Raw genomic sequence first — 18547 nt, forward strand, 5'->3', positions numbered from 1 at the left:
TAGTTGCTTAGATATTATATGTTCAAGTAGTTTCGAACAAACGCTAGTGAAGGAGATCGGCCTATAATTTTTCATGTCCAATTTGCTGCCACTTTTATGAATTGGGATAACTTTAGCATGCTTCCATGCACTGAGAAAGAACATTGGTTAACAGATGCCTGAAAAATTGCAGTTAGAAATTTAGAAATTCACTCAGCATACCTTTGTAAAAATTCATTAGGAATTCCGTCAGGCTCCGTATTTTTTTTAGTATTCATACTGAGTAAGAGGTTAAATACACCCTGTTCGTCAATGTTTATATCTTGAAAAGGCAGCCTTCCAGATTCATCTGTAAAATCGGACAGGAAGCTGTTATCGCATGTGAAGACTGACAAGAACAAAGAGGTTAAGTCCTGTGCCTTCTTTAGAGCAGTATCTCCAGTTTCAAGCAAACGAGACACAGCTGGGGGGTTAATAGACAGTTTTAGTTTAGCGTACGCCACTATAGCGTATGCTATACGCTATAATACAGCGTACGCTAAACAGCGCACGTTTTCTACAATTTTAGTTGGCCGATGATATCTGCGGATCTCTGAGGCCATATGTCGTCGTTGCGGCTATTTCGTGCCTTTAGCGATAGGTGGCGCTGACATTTCGAACGTTTCTTTTGTTAGGCTTTGACTTCTTCGAAACGAGAAGCAATCTCGAAAACACCACGAAGTTATCCATAATACTCTGTCGTCGAAGCGGCCTGAGACTAAGTGAAAGCCGTTAACACAGTCATTTGCTACAAACGAAGTGCATTTCACAAAAGCAACACCAAATTAAATTCGAAGCAGGCAGCCGGGACTGCGACCATGTTTCCCCCAAACTCCGCAAACCACGAAAAAATGCTAACGCTAACTCGTTTGCGTTGCGTACGCCTGCTATACCCGCTATTTCGTATAGCGTTCAGCGCATGCACAGTGACGACCCGCTATTTTTTAGCGTTCGCAATGGAATAGCGTACGCTATACTAAAGCTGTCTATTATATCGCCAAAATTTTCCAGGGGTGTTTTTCAGAAACGATTGTAATGTGACATTATAGAACCTATTTTTAGATTTTTTTTATTAGCCCTTTTAACTCTTGACTAATACTAGAAATGCAGCTTTTGTCGATTGGCCGGCAATTCTTTGAAGACGCTTTTCGCTTACGTTTTAGCTTTCTTTTTGCATGAATTGTCTCCCTGGTTATCCAGGGATTTTTTCATTGAGTTGTTTTTAAATGTTTTGGGACAAATCTTTCCACACAGTGCTTGACCATGTTTGAAAAGAAATTTCATAGGTCATCCACGCTTGCGCCAGAGTGAACAAGGCCTAGGAACTTATCTAATGAGACTTCGGGGTAATCTAAAATAGATACATCATCGGCTAATGTAAAGTTCAAGACCGGTATTTTTGATGCACAGAGGAGTTTGCACACAGACAAATTTAAAGACGTCACTACCATTTTATGGTCCGAAATGCCATCATCGATGTCACAGCTCATAATAAAAGAACATAAGCGATTTGAAACGAAAACAAGATCTAAAGGCATTGAAGTTTCCGCGCCCACTCTTGTGAAGCCAGACACAATTTGAGTCAGGTTATAGTTAAATGCAATACTTAATAACTGATCACAACTCCACACTTCAGTTCCTCCTGAAGAATTCGACGCCCAATCAATTCCGGCCAAATTAAAATCACCCGCAAGGCATATGTTGTCATCTGGATGCACATGCAAGTTCATAAAGGTTTCCACATTTTTTAGTACTTCTACAGGCGAGTTGGGAGGCCAGTACACACCACCGATTAGCAAATTATGGTCATTCAAGGTAGTTTTATTCTAGACTGTTTCGAGATTGCTTGGATCATTAAGTACCGCAAAAGGAATGTTGCTTTTCACAACTATAGCTAGCCCACCCCCTCTAGTGCACTGATCCTTTCTTATTATGGAGCATCCGAGGGGCGTTACTTCGACGTCAGTCACATCCGGATGCAGCCATGTTTCTGTTATTACCATTGCATCTGGATTGTGCTCTATTACAATGCTTTCTTGGCTATTTTGTTTGTTAAGTACGCTCCTTGCGTTCAGGTTAATGATCTTAATGCATGCAGATTTATTTTGGTCGAGTCAGTCGGTACCCGAAGCTGGACAAAGCGCCGCCGCAGGAGCCAGGTATGCGTATAGGCGACTGTTAATATCCTCCCAAACGTAGAGCACATTGTTAACTTTTATCTTGTCAAAAGCCCATGTCGCCTTGACTCCGGTTTTTCTCTCCTCAGCTGTCGACTTTCACAAGTTTTTCCGAGCAGTAGCAATTCTTTTAGAAAAATCTTCTTGCACGCTGAACGGGCTTCTCTTTAATTTCGAGCTGAATATTACGGCGCAAGGGTGCTTTTAGCCAGAGAGCCCCATTTCTCACATTAGTTTTATTTACATAAGAAGGGGCTAAAGACCCATTTTCCAAGCATTTGACCCCAGAGAAGCCAAGCACAAGGCCAGGGGAAAGCTTGTACCTATTGCATCACCGTTGGATACCCGATGGCACTGGGGATAGAACCCCCCACCTCCCGCATGCGAGGCGGATGCTTAAACTACTAGGCCAGAGCTGTGGTAACAGAAGAGCCTGCTAAACACTTTGTAATGATGTTCTGAGTCAAAGCATGTTTAGGACAATTCAGTGACAAGAAATAGTTCTTGTCACTGTACAGTCGTACAGTACTGTACTGTAAAGTACATCAGTCGCACTTGAGTGCTACTGATGTACCCTTTCAAATACCTTTCCATGTGAAAGGGACCTGGATGGATCAAAAAGTTCATTTACATGCATTAGTGACAAACAGCACCATAGCTTAAAAAGCCAACAAACAAGGACACTAAGTACAACCCAGGGAAAATTACTTGTACTTACTAATTGAAATAAAGAAATAAATTATTCGAATTGAAAGTGGATGAAAAAACAACTTGCCACAGGTGGGGAATGATCCCCCGTCTTCGCATTACGCGTCTTTAATACCCCAGAAAGTGGATGGAAAGACGGTGCCATGGTAGCCGAATTGGTAGAGCATCGCACGCGTAATGCGAAGACATGGGATCGTTCCCCACCAGCGGCAAGTACACCTGGCAGTTATGAGGGCATGGGTGGGGCTTCACTGCAGACAAATTGTATCCGACTATACCCAATTGTGAGGGCCGCCACATTGTATTTTAAGCTGGCTTCGCCATGCTTGGCTTCCGGTGGCCCACTCTATAGCCTCCAAAATTGGGAGGTGCGCGCTTTAGAAACATCCTTCTTTATTGAAGGCCATGCTTGCTCTTCCTTGGCTGCCAAAATGCTCCTGGGGATGGAACTATTTCTTGTTTTGATCTTTTTTCAGTCAGCACTATAGTCATAATCACTTAATGCAGGACGCATTTTAATTTCTCTTTTAAAGTTTTGGTTGCTATTTGCACATGATGTGCCTACAGCGCAGATGTGTCTCGGAGATGTTGTCGCTTCTTTATGTGTGTTCTTGCAGTTTCACATTTGTGTGATTGGCACCACCTCATGTGATTTCGCGAGAGCCAAGTGGTGTGAGTAAACATGGCTCGTTTCTTCGATCTCTGTGGCAATTTATGGCAACAGAGATTGCCAACACAGTGATGCTCTTGTCAGACTGTATACGGACACATCACTCTACTGCAAGTCCAAGAAAATATGATTGCCTCCAAGCACACTATGAGGCAGGGCCTTATTAGAGATTTTTTAAGGGGACAGGGCAGGTCCTATTCTAGCCATGCATTTTAGGCTATGTTCGTGACCCTTTTTCTCATGATCTGCTGGGGTTAGAACAATAATCTTGGTGGCATTGTGATCAGCAATGTTAGGTAGTGTTACTGAACCAGGATTATTTCTTTTTAGAGAGTAGATTTTTTGTTTTCATTTTTTTACTGGACCCACCAAATTTTAGAGCCAAAATCTGCAGTACTAAATAGCCTGTAAACAAAAGTCCCCTACAAGAATATTTAAAATCCTGGTTCAGTAGACTTTCTGTAATGTTTGCTCAATATCTGGAAAATGTGGCCGCCCTAGCGCTTGTAGTTTCTGAAAAAAAGGGTCAAATGCAGCAAAATTTGGTGTTTTGAGATAATTAGCTTTGAAGTGGAAGAAAGAGCTTTATTGCAATATAGGACTATAGAAACAAATTCTGGCGCATTTTTTCAATAGCCACCAGCCTGGTGGTCCCCTCCATCGTCAACACTTCTTTTTTGTGCTAGCTGCCTAGTTTTCCGGGCCTCCTTAGTTACCAGTCCTGTAGTCCTCTCTGCAAAGTACAGTCGCCGCCGGTCAACATCGCGCAACCACTGGACTGTGAACCATCCTGGAGAAACTCCGAATGACCTCAACATGTCAGCTCGAGCAATGCTGCGGTCATTAAAAGTTAGCACAGCATCCATTGTCACTATTTTCAGCGTCTTGCGGCCAAGAGACATTCTTCAGAGCGCGCTCCCATACAACCTTGTTGAACGCCTCATTCGCGTTCCGAGTTTTTCTGTGGGGACATTTCTGGAGAAGCTCAGGCTTTGAGATCTGCTGAAACACCGGCATTCCGCTTCGAGCGTTCCGGCGAGCGCGAAAGCTTCGATGCAGATGCTCACGTGGTGGCCGCGGCGCCCACTCCTGGTTTGTGTTACGGAGGATTGGCGTCATTGAAGTTCGACTTATGCCGGTTTCCGTGGAAGAGACGTTTTTTAAAGCACTTCTTTGGCTTCGTCATTGCATTACCGCTAAATAACCAGCACTAAAGTATAAATAAATTCGATAGTCCGCGAAAACACGCCAAAGCACGAGCAAAACGCCCCGTGTTGCGAGTAATCTAGCTGCGTCTTAGGATTCGTTTGGCTAAGTGAAATACGCTAGCTAGGTTTTCTCTCTTGCCAGATGAGTGACAGCCATTCCGCTAAACGTGACAAAAATAGGCGGTGAAAAAAAACATTTTTTTTCAGTTTAGGAGCGGCAAAGATCCCGAGCATGTGTCAAAGGGGGCGTGGCTGGATGCTGCCTAGGTTTCGAAAAATGATCTTGAGGTAAATATTTCGCGTAGGCGCAAATGAAACACTGCGCCATGTTAAGGAAAGAATAAAGAATTTAAATTACACAGAAACAAAAATTGATTTTTTTCGGACAATTTGCCTACCCTGTTCCCTTAAGTCACTCTAACCTAACACATATACAGTTAAACCTCAATATGACAAAGCCAGTAAAATTGGCAATTTACTTCATTATATCAAAATTTCATTGTATTGAAATTAAACCTTTTATGCGAATAAGTACAGTCACCGATCAATTTTTCTTACATGAAAAGAGGCCGCAGATTTTCCGAATTATCAGGCGATCGAAAAAAGCAAATTTGATTGAAAAATCTATTAATTCCGGTAAATTTCGGAGTTGGCAATGAATGATACGTTTCATGCCATGTACGTGGATATCTTCACTACGAATTACCATAAAAACCCATGTATAATACCAGGTTTTTTCCCTGTTATTAGCATCCCAAATTTTCGCCTCATACTATATGCGGATCCGAACGGAAATTTCAGTCAGAAATTTGGGCTAGAAGTTTTGATTTCGTTATTGATGTGTGGCTATGGCTTGACTTCGTTATTGCTGCATGGCTACGGCTTGGCTTCCTTATTGCTGCATGACTACAGCTTGGTTTCGTTATTGCTGCGTGACTACAGCATCGTTTTACTGTTGAGTGCGCACCTTGGCAGCACACGTGCAAACCGCATTTTGCGAAGTTCATCTTTTTTATTCTGCATTGAAGGACCAAGATGTCCGGACCACGACAACAGTACTCGGTTGCTTTCAAGAGAAAGGTTATTTCAGCCACACAGGACATCGGCAACAGTGTGGCCGGGAAGCAGCTTGGCATCAACAAGGGAAGCATTCGTGGATGGCGAAGACAGAAGGAAGCCCTTTTCGCATACAACAGAACGCGAAGAAGCTTTCATGGCCCGAAGAGTGGGACATTCCCGGAAATCGAACTCGCCCTGACGGAGTTCGTACGCCAAAAGCGAGCCACGCATCTAGCTGTGAATGTGGAGCTGATGCAGGCAAAAGCGAAGGAGCTTGCAAGAGAAAAAGGGCTACCGAGCTCCGCCTTCAAAGCGGGTTTGCACTGGATTTATTGCTACATGTGTTGTGCTGGTTTTTCCTTCTGCTTCCAAACTTCGATTTCGCAGAAGCTGCCAGAATCGTTCAAAGAGCTGCTTTTGGTTTTCCAGCGCCACATTATTTCGCTGCGCAAGTCCAGGAACTTCCAGCTAGGGCAAATCGGCAATGCTGACCAAATGCCGGTTTATCTGGACATGCCATCGCCCCTCAGCATGCACGAAAAGGACTCTAAACAAGTTTATGCCTGGTCCACTGGCAAAGAGAAAATGCGAGTTACCGTCATGTCGTGCACGGCAGACGGATGCAAGTTTCCGCCCATTGTTGTCTTCAAGCGCAAGACAGTGCTTAAAGGTGAGGAGCTGTCAAAAAACATGGTCATGAGATGCCACGAGAAAGGCTAGGTGAATGAGAATCTTGTGCTCAACAGGATAAAGTCCGTCTGGTGTAGGCGGCCCGGCGCACTGTTGTCGTTCCCGTCCATCCTCGTGCTGGATGCATTTCGTTGCCATATGGCCGACTCAGTGAAGAGGCTGTTGCGCGAATCTGGCACTGAACTCAATGTTATCCCAGGTGAGATGATGTCTCAGCTGCAGCCTTTAGATGTTTGCATGAACAAGCCGTTCAAGGGCGCGGCCAAACGGTGTTACGCAGATTGGATCTGCTCAGATGAGCCTGCAGTGACGCCGACCGGGCGGCTGAAGAGGGCGTCGCCAGTCAAGCTATGCAAGTGGATTGTGGACGCATGGGCCAGCATACCAGAGGACCTTGTGCGTCGTGCATTCAAGAAGTGCGGCATCTCAAACACACTCAATGGCACAGAGGATGAGTACCTCTGGGAAGATATGTCCGACAAGAAACTATCCAAAGAGAGCGCAGCTGAGGAAGACAGCGATTGAAGTGCGAAGTGGAATTTAAATAAATGTTTTCCTCAAGTCTTTCTAACTCGTATAATACGCGGATAAAACGTTCTTTTTTTTTTCATTTTGTGTCGAAAAATTTCACCTTGTACTATATGGGGGTTCATATTATATGCAGGTTCTTAAGCTAAGTGAAGCCGGCCACGCTTTCGCATGCACTCCGCTCCTACGGCCAAGAGCGTCACCCGCACTATCAGGAAAAGTGCCGGCAGTGGGGAGCCAATTCTTCGTCTGCCTCTCACTCCAACGGGTCACCAATACTCGAGATCATGCAACCTCAAATACGAAATGTGTGGTAAGACAGCTTACATGGTGCCACACAGTCTCGGCACACCCACTCTTTGCATATTCAGCAGTTCAGGGTACTCGGCTCCCTATGCGCTCAGCTGTGCTTACAGCCATGCACAGCCACGGCCGAGACGTGCGGCAGAGATAAAGATGCATGCCAACTTACCCACCACTAAGCTCCCCTCCCCTCGCATGTGTTAGATTGCATCACCACATGCTCGCTTCACTATTTTTCGGTCCCTTTTTAGCACAGGAAGGCGACACTCGTGAAGCCATCTTTCTTCTCTCATCCTTGCACACTTTCACTCGCACCTAAAGCACACAGTGCACAGGACGCGACAGGATCTTATCGCACTTGTACTTTATACAGAACGTGACGAGGCTCCACTTCGGCGGTCATTCTTGTGGTGCAGCGCGCTATTTGAGAGGTGCATTTGCAAGCTTCCCTTGTGATTCAATCATTTGACCACCTGCATCTGTGGAAGTTTCCATTAATTGCCTCGCCATTCCTTTGCGGCAGCAGCGAAATTTTGTTACCGTATTTACTAGCATAATGATCGCACTTTTTTGTCAAAATAAATTGATGCAAATTCAGGAGTGCGATCATTACGCCGGTTAAATTTCCCGCAAAAATATATTTTTTTTCATCCTGCATTTGCTGTGGGATGACAACAGGTCAACAAATAGGTGGCTGCCGCTGTATGTAGTGCGGCACACCAAAGCAAAGATGGTGGCCGGCGGAGCAAGCTGAACGCTCCGAATGTGATTTTTTTCTTCTCGTGAGTACATTACATGCATTGGAACAGTTTCTTTCGTATCAGTAATGAATAATATTGTTAATATCGGCAAGTTTGTGGCAATAACATAGCCATGTCCACTTTGAGGGGACAGAAACAGATGGGCGCGCTTAGCTGCCAGTGACATAGGAACACATGGCGGGCATGCTGCGGAAACTGTGGCATTTGTCTTCACTACTATCCTAGTAAGGCACGTTTCCGCTAAGGGTGGGCGTATATCTTAGCTGTGCTACAAGCGTTGGTCTATGAATAGGGTACACTTCTAACGTACCGGTGTAAACGTGGCTGCTATCGTTGCCGCTCGCAATTTGTTGCATGCCCACGAGTGCAGACGAGAAGAATCGAAAGGCGCCTTTTTTGGTGTTGTTGTTGTTGACCGCAACCATTATAAAGCCTGCACATACTAAAGGCAAGTTTGGTAGTAGCCTTTTTTTTTTGTTATGGAAGTGTGGAAAGTGATGAAAGGAATGACATGGGGTATCTGCTTAAGAATGTTTGGTGCATGCAGACTGCTTGGTTTGTCTTGAAGAGTCGGTCGCGTAGCATTCGACATATGGTAAGATAATCATTATTAGCTAGACTTCACACATGACATATCGCTGCAGCAAGTTCGGGGTGCGATCACTACACAGGAAATTAAAAAATGTGAATTTTTACAACAAAATTCAGGGGTGCGATCATTATGCGAGTAAATACGGTATATTGAAATCGCATACAAACACATTTCATCATATTGAGTTTCTAAATACATGGTGTTCTTGGACAAGAGGTTATGAAAAGTTAAATACCTCGTTTATCGGAACTTCATTATATTGAAGTTCATTATATAGAGGTTTAACTGTGTATATATTGTGAGTGCTATTTGGGCTCATCGTCGTCATCTGTACATACTACTCACCATCTTGCACCGTCAGGGTTCCTATAGAGCTAATGCATTTTTGCGACCGATTTTTCAGACGAATTTAAGCCCCCGCGTTCGATTTCCCAGGCTAAATTGCTCATTCCAAGCCACGCTAATCTTGGGGGCCACCATTTTGGATTTTCTACTGATTTGGCTTCCAGTGGCCCGCTCTATAGCATCCAAGATTGGCAGGTGCACGCTTTCAATAGAGAATGCGCGACATCATCTCGTCTCAGAGGCCATGCTCACTCTTCTTTGGTTGACAAAACACTTCAAAGGACGGCACTTCTGTTTTTTTTTTTTCAGCTAGCAATATTTGTCATAATCACTTCCCTGTGTGCAAAAACACAACTTAAGTTGAATGACGCCTGTCGTGAACATGCTGGTCAGAACGCAATGGGCGTCTTGGGCACGTTCATGCCAGGCATCACTCAGATCAAGTCAAGCATGGGCTGCAACTTAGGTTGCGTTCTTGCATATGGCGGTAAATGTGGGATCCATTTCTTTTTAAGGTTTCTTGTGCTATTTCCATGTGGTGTCTCGAAGGCGTCGCATCTTTGTGGGTGTTTGTGCAACTTCGCATTTGTGTTATCAGCACCACCACGTGTACCACTTTCGTGAGAGCGAAGTGGTGCGAAAAAACATGGCTTGTTTCTTTGATCTCCGCGGCGATCTTGGGCACTGGAGATCACCAACGTGGCCACACTCTTGTCAGACTGCACGCAGAGATGACGTCGCTCTTGCGCAAATCCAAGGAAATGTGTTTGCTTCTATGTGTAGTATGAGGAAACGCATTATTAGAGATTTCTTTAGGCTGATCTAAGCCTAATAAATGTTATTTCTGGAGGAGAACAAGTTTTTTGGACTGTTTCACTTTTTGGACAATTTTCTGGTCCCCGTGAGGTCCACAAAATCTATCGGCGACTGTAAACGCTTTCCATTCCAGCATTTCTGCGTACATCTCCTTAATCTTTTCAAGCGAAGCTTGCATTAGCTCACAAGTTTCGGTGGCGATGTAGTCACAAAAAACCCAGTTGCTCCCACAGCAGCTGCTGGAAAGGGCAGTTTGACGAGTTGCCAGCAGCACCGGCACAGCAGTGCGAGTCACTAATAAGGATTCCAGCTGCATAGGCACGAGCTTATGCCTTGCAGGCAACCGATCAGAGCAGTTTCGCTTCTGCCCGGGAAGGAAAGTGCAGGAAAGGATTTCATGTGCGCTGCCTCACCGGCTTCGTTTTCTATCAGTTCATTCTCGGAAAACAGATGGGAGGGTCACGCATTGTGCGTTCTCCTGAGGAACCGGCAGCCTTCAACAAGTGGCGGTGAGAACTCGCCCATGAAAGGGCTCACCATCGAAGTGCCAATCCAGCCGTTAGAACCTAAATATAGTCCGACGTAAACACGTGCACACGCTCCGTCACATTGGCGAGAACAACAGCGTCTGTAGTTTGATCGATATAGACTATGGTCTATAGTTTGGCCTACGTAACTGGATGCAGCCAACGTGCTCCGACGCACCGAGCGCCTATCAGCGCCCATGCACTGATAACATCGCACTATAAATGTGCCTTTAGAGCGGCCCAAGCCAAGGCGATCGGACAGCAACAAGAAGATCCTGAGCTGAGGGAGCGGGATGCCGAAGCAATCCGGCACCGTTACCTGTGGGTTACTTAACCGTGACGAAGGTCGGGTGCATGCAAGACAAGCTTTGCTTACCCCGATTTTCCAGTAAGGGAAGGGTTGGCCATTTTTTTTTCACTTCCTCTAAACTTCTCTACCTACCTTTATTCACTACCTAAGCCTGTAACGGATCCGGCCGTATCAATCTCTTCCCTGCATTTTTCCTACCAATACTTGAAACGTCTCTTGCATATCACAACCGCTGACGGGTTAATGCTTCCTTCCACTCTAAATCCAGGCACTTCTGGAAGGTGTATAATACCTACGGGTGAGTCTTACTGAGTAAATCCCTTCGCATTCCATTAGGACGTGCTGAGTGGTCTCCACAGTGGACACACCCTAGCACCATCTAGTGACATTTCTAAACTTGCCCAGCGTATATTGGCTGTCACACCCAATGAACAGCTTTTTAAAACAGCGATATTTAGCACTTGGCAAATTACCAGCTTCGGCAATATGACCAACATTATTATGCCCTGCAGCTTGCTGGCTCTCACAGTCGAGTTAACTTATTCCTTTGAGAGCCATGTTATTTTTATTTTTGTTTCCTGCTTAGAAATGCATTTTTTTTACTTTTTCTATAACACCTACACTTTTTCTATCTCTCCTAAAGTTGAACGCTGACAGCTACATTTTATTCAGTAAGTATACAATCAGGAGTTGGGACATTCTTAGTTTTCTTTTTTTAGTCTAATGCATACCTCTGCAATTAGTACTTAACAATTTTACCAACATATTGAACAACAAGGTAGTGAAGTAAGTGCGCGCGCACACACACACACACACACACATACAGTGAGTTCTCAGCTATCTCCAAAGCTTACAGACCTGTTGGGTATACCGCATGATAGATACTTAAAGGGGTTGGGACACCAAATTTTGAGGCTATAAAAAGTATGTTGTAGGCTGCTTCCGTATGCAAGGACACCCACAACGAGGTATTGGACGCTGCAAACATTTTAAAATAATTTAATTCAGCTCCAAAAAGTTATTAAAAGCTCCTTCTCGTAGTCAAGACCCATTGCTGGCGCATCAGTTATGACGTCACAGTGGAGGAACGAAAATGTTGACATCATAGCACACCAGCACAAGAACGTGACGTGTGATGAGTAGCGATGAAATGCCGATTACGGAGCCTGCTGAGCCGAGCGACCGAGCATGGCCTCCACTATGACCGAGCTACAGGCATATAGAAATCCTTTCTTAATGCAAAGGAGTAAGGCGTGCAGACACGGACACAGGAGAAGAGAAGTCGACAACACAAACGCCACACAGCGGCCTGCGAACGGCAAACTGCGTGCGGCGAGTTGCCGTGCCGGTAGTGTGGATGGGCCTTTACGTTGTGTGTACTAGCCGGCCGACTCCGAAGGGGACCAGGATATGCTGCGTTCGTGTTGTCCGCTTCTCTCCTCTTGTGTCCGTGTCTGAACGCAATTGCCCCTTAATTTGCATTATGAATCCTAACCAACTAGCTCAGCTTCCTGTCATTCTAAAAATCCTCTCTCTACGCTACAGGCTTCTAGAACACTGTAATCAAGCTAACCCTGACCCCTGGCTAACCGAGACATGCAGAGCGCTGTCGCGGAGAGCAGATGACGTAGCATCTGCCAGTCGCATAGTTCGGCAGCTCGGAACAGTCTCTCGTTCGCTTGGCCTTTCTCATTGTGAAGGCCCGTCCATGTTACCGGCACGGAAACTCACCATACGCCGTTCGCAGGCCCCCGTGCGACAATGGTTTTGCTCGCGAATGGCGAGATTTCTTTGCCGTAAAGAGGATGGGCCCGGGACTCATTTGTGCGGCAGCCATACGGCGAAGCGGCCAATCAGCGACCGAGGAGTGGTCACTATGGCAACGACGGCAGCCTCACCGCCTCTGATCGTTCGGCACCGCCGATATCATCGCTAGGCCTTTTCCAGTTCACTTCAAAGCTAAAGCTTATGGCGCTTCGGAATGAATTGCCAACTCTCATAAGCCGCAATATTTTCTTACCGTTGTTGTCACTCTTCGCAATAAGTATTTTAAACGCGACATGGAGTTCGAATCACCATTTGTTTACCTCTGCTGGCAGAGCAGGCGTATGCGCGAGCAGACAATGCAGCATACTTTTATGTCACCATTTTTGTGACCCACGTGACCAAGCCGTGTTGCGTTTCCTCTCCTATGATGTGATAGCATCACCCGGAGCCCAGAAACCAAAATCGCTCGGTATAATAATGCTATTATTAAATTATTTATCGGATATATATGAATCCCGCTGTGTGTATCGTGCTCCCTGAAGCAATACGCAACGCTTGAATTGAAAAACGCATGAACGAAAATTTTCATGTCTCCGCCCGTTTAACAGTTTCATTAAAAATTAGTAACACCTCAATTGTTGCAACACCACAGGTGTTACAAATGAACTCTGCAAACTTGTGGAGGTTGTCCATATAAGCACTTACATGCTTAAAAATGCTGTCACCATACAACAACAGTCAATTTGGGTCATGATAAATATCAGGGAATCCAGGGAATATAAAAGAGAGCAATAGTGGTCTCAATGTGCATGTGGTGATGAAGGACAACACCAAAGGGTTTAAGGCCTTACTTAAAATTGTGGCTTTTATCTGCATACCGTACACCATAATGTAAGACTTGAGGAGTTGGCATATTCAAGGAGCATTGGCACTCACTTTTGTTGCCTGCCAGCCTGCTGAAACCCTCTGGGTGGCAATGACATGGCAGCACCTGGCAGCGCTATGGGGGGTCGTGGATACAGCACTACTGCTGGAGGCACCTTCGGTGGCTCCCAGGGTCTTAACGCAGGGCGCGGCAGCATACCCTGCGTGTGCACAAGGAATGAGCTAACAGGTGGTACTCAAAGAGCACTTCTTGTAGCGGGTGCACTACAGTGGCACAACACAAGTTACAAAACGAACTGTTCATTGGGTAGACCTGTGGCCAACAAAGGCAACTGACACTAACCCCAATGGTAGCAGCAAGCACACTCGTCGATCGTCAAAATGTGATCTGCGGGTCAACTGTGTCGACTCGTATACATGACTCGTCGAAGGCTCCAGCATAATCGATGGTGCCTACGTGCCTTCCAGAAAGTACTATACAATTCATGTTGCACATACAATTTGATTCCAGAAAGTTCAATGGCAACAGACAATGTATAAAAAACCAGCAATAACCTTTAAAAAACTTCAGATACAGAATGATGTATCTTGCTCTGAGTGATAACATTGCAACACAGATTGGCTCATGAAAAACATTCAACAAAAACAAGCAATTTATATGCGTGTCATTATCAGCCAACCAGAATGTTGCGTGAATGACTACTTAAAGGGACACTAAAGGCAAATATTAAGTCAAGCTAAAGTGATAGATTAATGCTCAAGAACACTTAAGGCATCAATAGTATTGAGAATAGAGCTTAGTAATCGAGAATTTCATGTTTCGACACTGCGACATTCAAATACTAGTCCGATGACATAGCGACTAGAACTCAACCACTGGCAATAAAAAGTTCATTGCGTTGCATTATATGACAGAAATATGCTCCTTGCCTACTCCTGTTCAGTTCTTAAAAAGAAAGAATCCAAGGATACCCAAGCATTTCCTACCAGTTGTGAATGCAAAAACAGTGTACGCTCACTGGCGTTCAATTGAACACCACTGAGCAGTCCCGAGTTTTACGTTGCGGGTAATGCATCATAGTGGTACATGCTGCCCAAGCCAGCAAGCAGTATGCGGTGCCAACACCGCATGCCACCATCGTCCTGCGAAATGAGAGACCAAAGAAGCAGCAGCAGCCATCAAGGCTGGCAAGCACGTGCAGCAGCAAAGCCCAGTGGGAGTGAGAGAGAGATACATACACCGCGCACCAGCTTCCGAGAGCAAGGTGGTGGCAAACGCACGTCAAGTGACTGTCTCACTGATGACAAGCCATAAACGAGAAGAGAGGGGGTTGACCGAGGAGCCCGATTTTTATAAGTCATATCATAAGAGGCCAACCAACACTGACACCAAGGACTACATAGCGGAAATATACATGTACTTCATAAATGAAATGAAGAAACGATAAATTAATGGAAATTAAAGTGGATGAAAAAACAACTTGCCGCAGGTGGGAACCGAACCCACAACCTCGGTCTTCTCATTTATTACATAAAAAGGGTCTCGAATCCGGCAACATTGATGCCTTCAGGTAGCATGTGTGGGTTTATTAACCAGTTGCCTTCACCCAAAAAAGATCACGTTCTCGTGAAGCCTGAGGCAAAAAAGGATATGCCACATTCGCCGCCAAGGTCTATGAGTGGTGGCGCTGGCTTAACACTCCCAGGGTTCTACTAGGACACATAAATACCCAAGAAAGTGGATGGGAAAACAGCGCCGCAGTAGCTCAATTGGTAGAGCATCACACGTGAAATGCGAATGTTGTGGGTTCGGTTCCAACCTGCGGCAAGTTGTTTTTTCATCCACTTTAATTTCCATTAATTTATCGTTGCTTCATTTCATTTATTAAGCACATGTATATTTCCCCTATGTTGTCCTTGGTGTCAGTATTTGTTGGCTTCTTATGTGATGACAAGCCATGTCACTCTGCAGGATCGCGGTGCCATATCTGCTCTGTCGAGGTGCGCTGGTGACGTGGCATCACCAGCGCCAACTTTTTAAAACTCATTATTGACATAAATAAACTGATTATGATGCGTAATGAGAATTTGATAGCTAGACCTGCTGGCACAAAGAATGTTAATCATAGGCTTGAGCACCCTTCAAGCCTTGGACAACAATCACAGACCGAGAAAGGCCAGACAAAAATGTTTAGATGTATTGTGTCACTTCAATGCATGATGGTGAAGTAATATCCCCACAGCTGAAAGGGCAAACTGCCCTACCTTTCTGGTCAAGCGGTTTGACAAATGTGAACAGATCAGTGCATCACTATGGTAAAGTGGTGGCCATTGAGTAGGGGGCAAAATTTTTCCACAGCTCATATCACCGCCAAACACTCCACCAACAACATATGCCACATATATGCATATGCCACCTAGGATGGCATCATCTGACAGATCACAAAAGACAGCCCTCACTGCTTTCTTTCTAGCAGTGCCAAGGTTGTCTCGACTGCTGTTTGTGACCAGGATGGTTGCAGTGGACTCATCAAAATGGTGGTTTCAGAAAAGTGGCTTGCTGTTCAAGTCCCCAAAACCAATCAGTGATATTTTTCTGAGAAGCTGTCAGAGGCAGAGAAATACGATGGAAAGCCTAAGAACTGTTGCTTCATTGTAAGCCACAAAAGCGCATTGTAAGCCACAAAAGTGCATAGTTTTGGGGATCTCGGCGTATGCCATTCATGCTGACAATGTGGTTGAGATAGATGACTTCATAGAAGCCATAAAAGCATTTTAGGGGGGGGGGGGGGGCTCACATGCTAAAGGCAAATACTAATTCGACATGGCCTGTTTAAATGCCATTCCAGAAATTTCACAACGCTTGTTTCATGCCAAGAAAATACTATGTTTACGAGAAATTTGCATCTGCAGGGTCCGAATACCTCTATCTCAATTCAAATCTCCAGCTGCCCAACCGGGGAGTGGTGACGTTGCATATGCCATCACCGCGCTTTGTGGCCATTGGTAAAAATGATGCCTGACAGATGGTGATATGGTGTTGTGTACAAAATGCAACCGCCCGGCCACGGAGAAACCAAGCCATGAGAGAGTGGTTAATTCGCCGCTGCAGCTGCTACAGGTCAAGTGGCATGTACCATTTGGACATCCCACGACATCACATGGAAGTGGAATTCTCTGCTACTTGCAGTTTGTGCGAATTTCGCGAGCCAGTAAAACCAGTGCAGCACTACGCAATTGCAAGACTACTGAAATGCGAAAGCGCAGGCAGCGCATAGTCAAGCAAAAATGAAACCTTTCGACCGCCTGTGTCATCGTCAAGGGTAACCAGTTTTTTTTTTCTGAAAATGAAATAGAACTGGACAAGTACAGTGAAACCATGATATATCGAATTACTGCGTATATCAAACACTTTATACATGACTTGGAAAATTGCATGCATTTTTAATTTTTTATTTCAAACAGGGTCAGGCGTAAAATTGATATATCGAACTTCACCACCCCAGACCACGTGCGCTCTGTTGAGAGGCAGCGAGCTTTCCCGCGACACCTTTGAAGAGAGTGGTGGCGCGATGGGCGTTTCTGACTGCTGCGCAATATAGCTGCCCATATCGATTTTGCCAAGGCCGCCATTTGAAAGTTGCGGTGTACCCACGCGGCGGCTTGGCTAGTTCGACAACGTCAATGACGCATTGCATTTGCCGCACTGACTCCCTATCAGTGCCGTGCTCTGCGCTTTCCGCGCCTCGCGAGAACTGGCAGTTTGCATCCGCAAAGATGTGAAACAGCGCACGCTCACTGGGCTCACTCATAGATGCCTTGGAATATGCCACCTAATACCTTGTTACTGACAGTGTCTTAAAATGCTTCGAATGACGGACATGTATGATGTATGTATGTATGTATGTATGTATGTATGTATGTATGTATGTATGTATGTATGTATGTATGTATGTATGTATGTATGTATGTATGCTTTATTTCCACAAAAACTAAACACAGCTTTGCGGGGGTAAAGTGGGCAAAAAAGCTGCTCATAGCAGCTTGACCAGCCCCAAATACCCTTTCTACAAAAAAAAAAAAGGAAGGGAGCAGCAGAGCAGAAATACAGTTTTCCCAAGTACTTACATATTCAAGCACTAAAACATATCATGCATACACATAGAAAATCAGGCGAGGAAGAAAATACAACAAAAGCAAGATGTGAGCAAGCAAGCAAAAACACAAAATCTCACTGCACTTCAAAAGCATATAGGCAATGTACAACTCACAAATGAAAGAAAAAAAATCAAGAATATCAGGAGAAGAACAAATTGCAACATCAATTTTATTAACAATAAGATCGTTTAATAACCGAGGTAGCCTGGAGCACAGCATTTGTGATCCATAGTTTGTGCGCGATTTTGGTACGTGCCAGTACTCTGGCTTTCTTGTGCTGTATGGAGTTTCGTGTAGTTTTAAGTAAGCCATAAAAGTAATGTAGTTTATGTTCTTTTTCTGTTCATTTTTATACGCAAACACTAAACGATACTTTAAAAGGGCCTGTACTTTTGGTGTTAAGTTTATGAAATAAATAAGTTGAAGGGAAATCATGTGGTTTATTACAAATAGCGCGAAAAGCTTTCTTTTGCAGTGTGTACAGCCTGTTGATATTTGTGTCAAAAGTGGAGCGCAGACAGAACAATAATTTAAATGGCTGAGAAAAAGTGAATTATATAACAAGCACTTAATAGAGTGAGGAAGATAGTTCAAGGAATAAAATATTCCAGTGATTCGTGAAAGCTTACTAGTAAGAAAATCTATATGGCTCTGCCACGCCATAGTATGATACAAAATACACCTAGCGATTTTACCGAGTGTACAAGTTCAATTTTAAAATTGTTCATTAGCAAATCTTTCTCTAGAGTAATTTGCATGTTCTTAACATGGAGATCACAGCAAAAGTAGCGGCCAAACAAAGACCCTGCAGACGTTCATCCCACAAGTGCTGATGTTGCCTCGCATGCAACTTCAACTGAGGCTGTAGCTACACTGGCTAGAATGGGGAAGGGTGGCGAGCAGCATGCAGCGCCTACAGCATGCATTGAAGCCGCCAAAAGGGGAGTTGTTAGGGGGGCGTGCACTGGCGTTTACATGTTTACAGGCTGTTTACAGAGAAACAGCATGTTAGTTGGAAAGGAAAC

The 18547-nt window shown here is 44.8% G+C and overlaps 1 protein-coding gene across 2 annotated transcripts in view; it reads right to left on the reverse strand.

Moving 5' to 3' along the window:
* Nucleotides 1-18547, reverse strand: part of LOC135897940 (poly(A) RNA polymerase GLD2-like) — a 114409-nt gene that overhangs the window by 79973 nt on the left and 15889 nt on the right. For both annotated transcript variants that reach the window (XM_065426648.1, XM_070533513.1), the window contains one exon: nt 13416-13564. In XM_065426648.1, coding sequence (XP_065282720.1) covers nt 13416-13564 — 149 coding nt within the window. The remainder of the gene's footprint in view (nt 1-13415; nt 13565-18547) is intronic.

Source organism: Dermacentor albipictus, chromosome 2, assembly GCF_038994185.2.
Source record: "Dermacentor albipictus isolate Rhodes 1998 colony chromosome 2, USDA_Dalb.pri_finalv2, whole genome shotgun sequence".
Lineage (NCBI taxonomy): Eukaryota > Metazoa > Arthropoda > Arachnida > Ixodida > Ixodidae > Dermacentor > Dermacentor albipictus.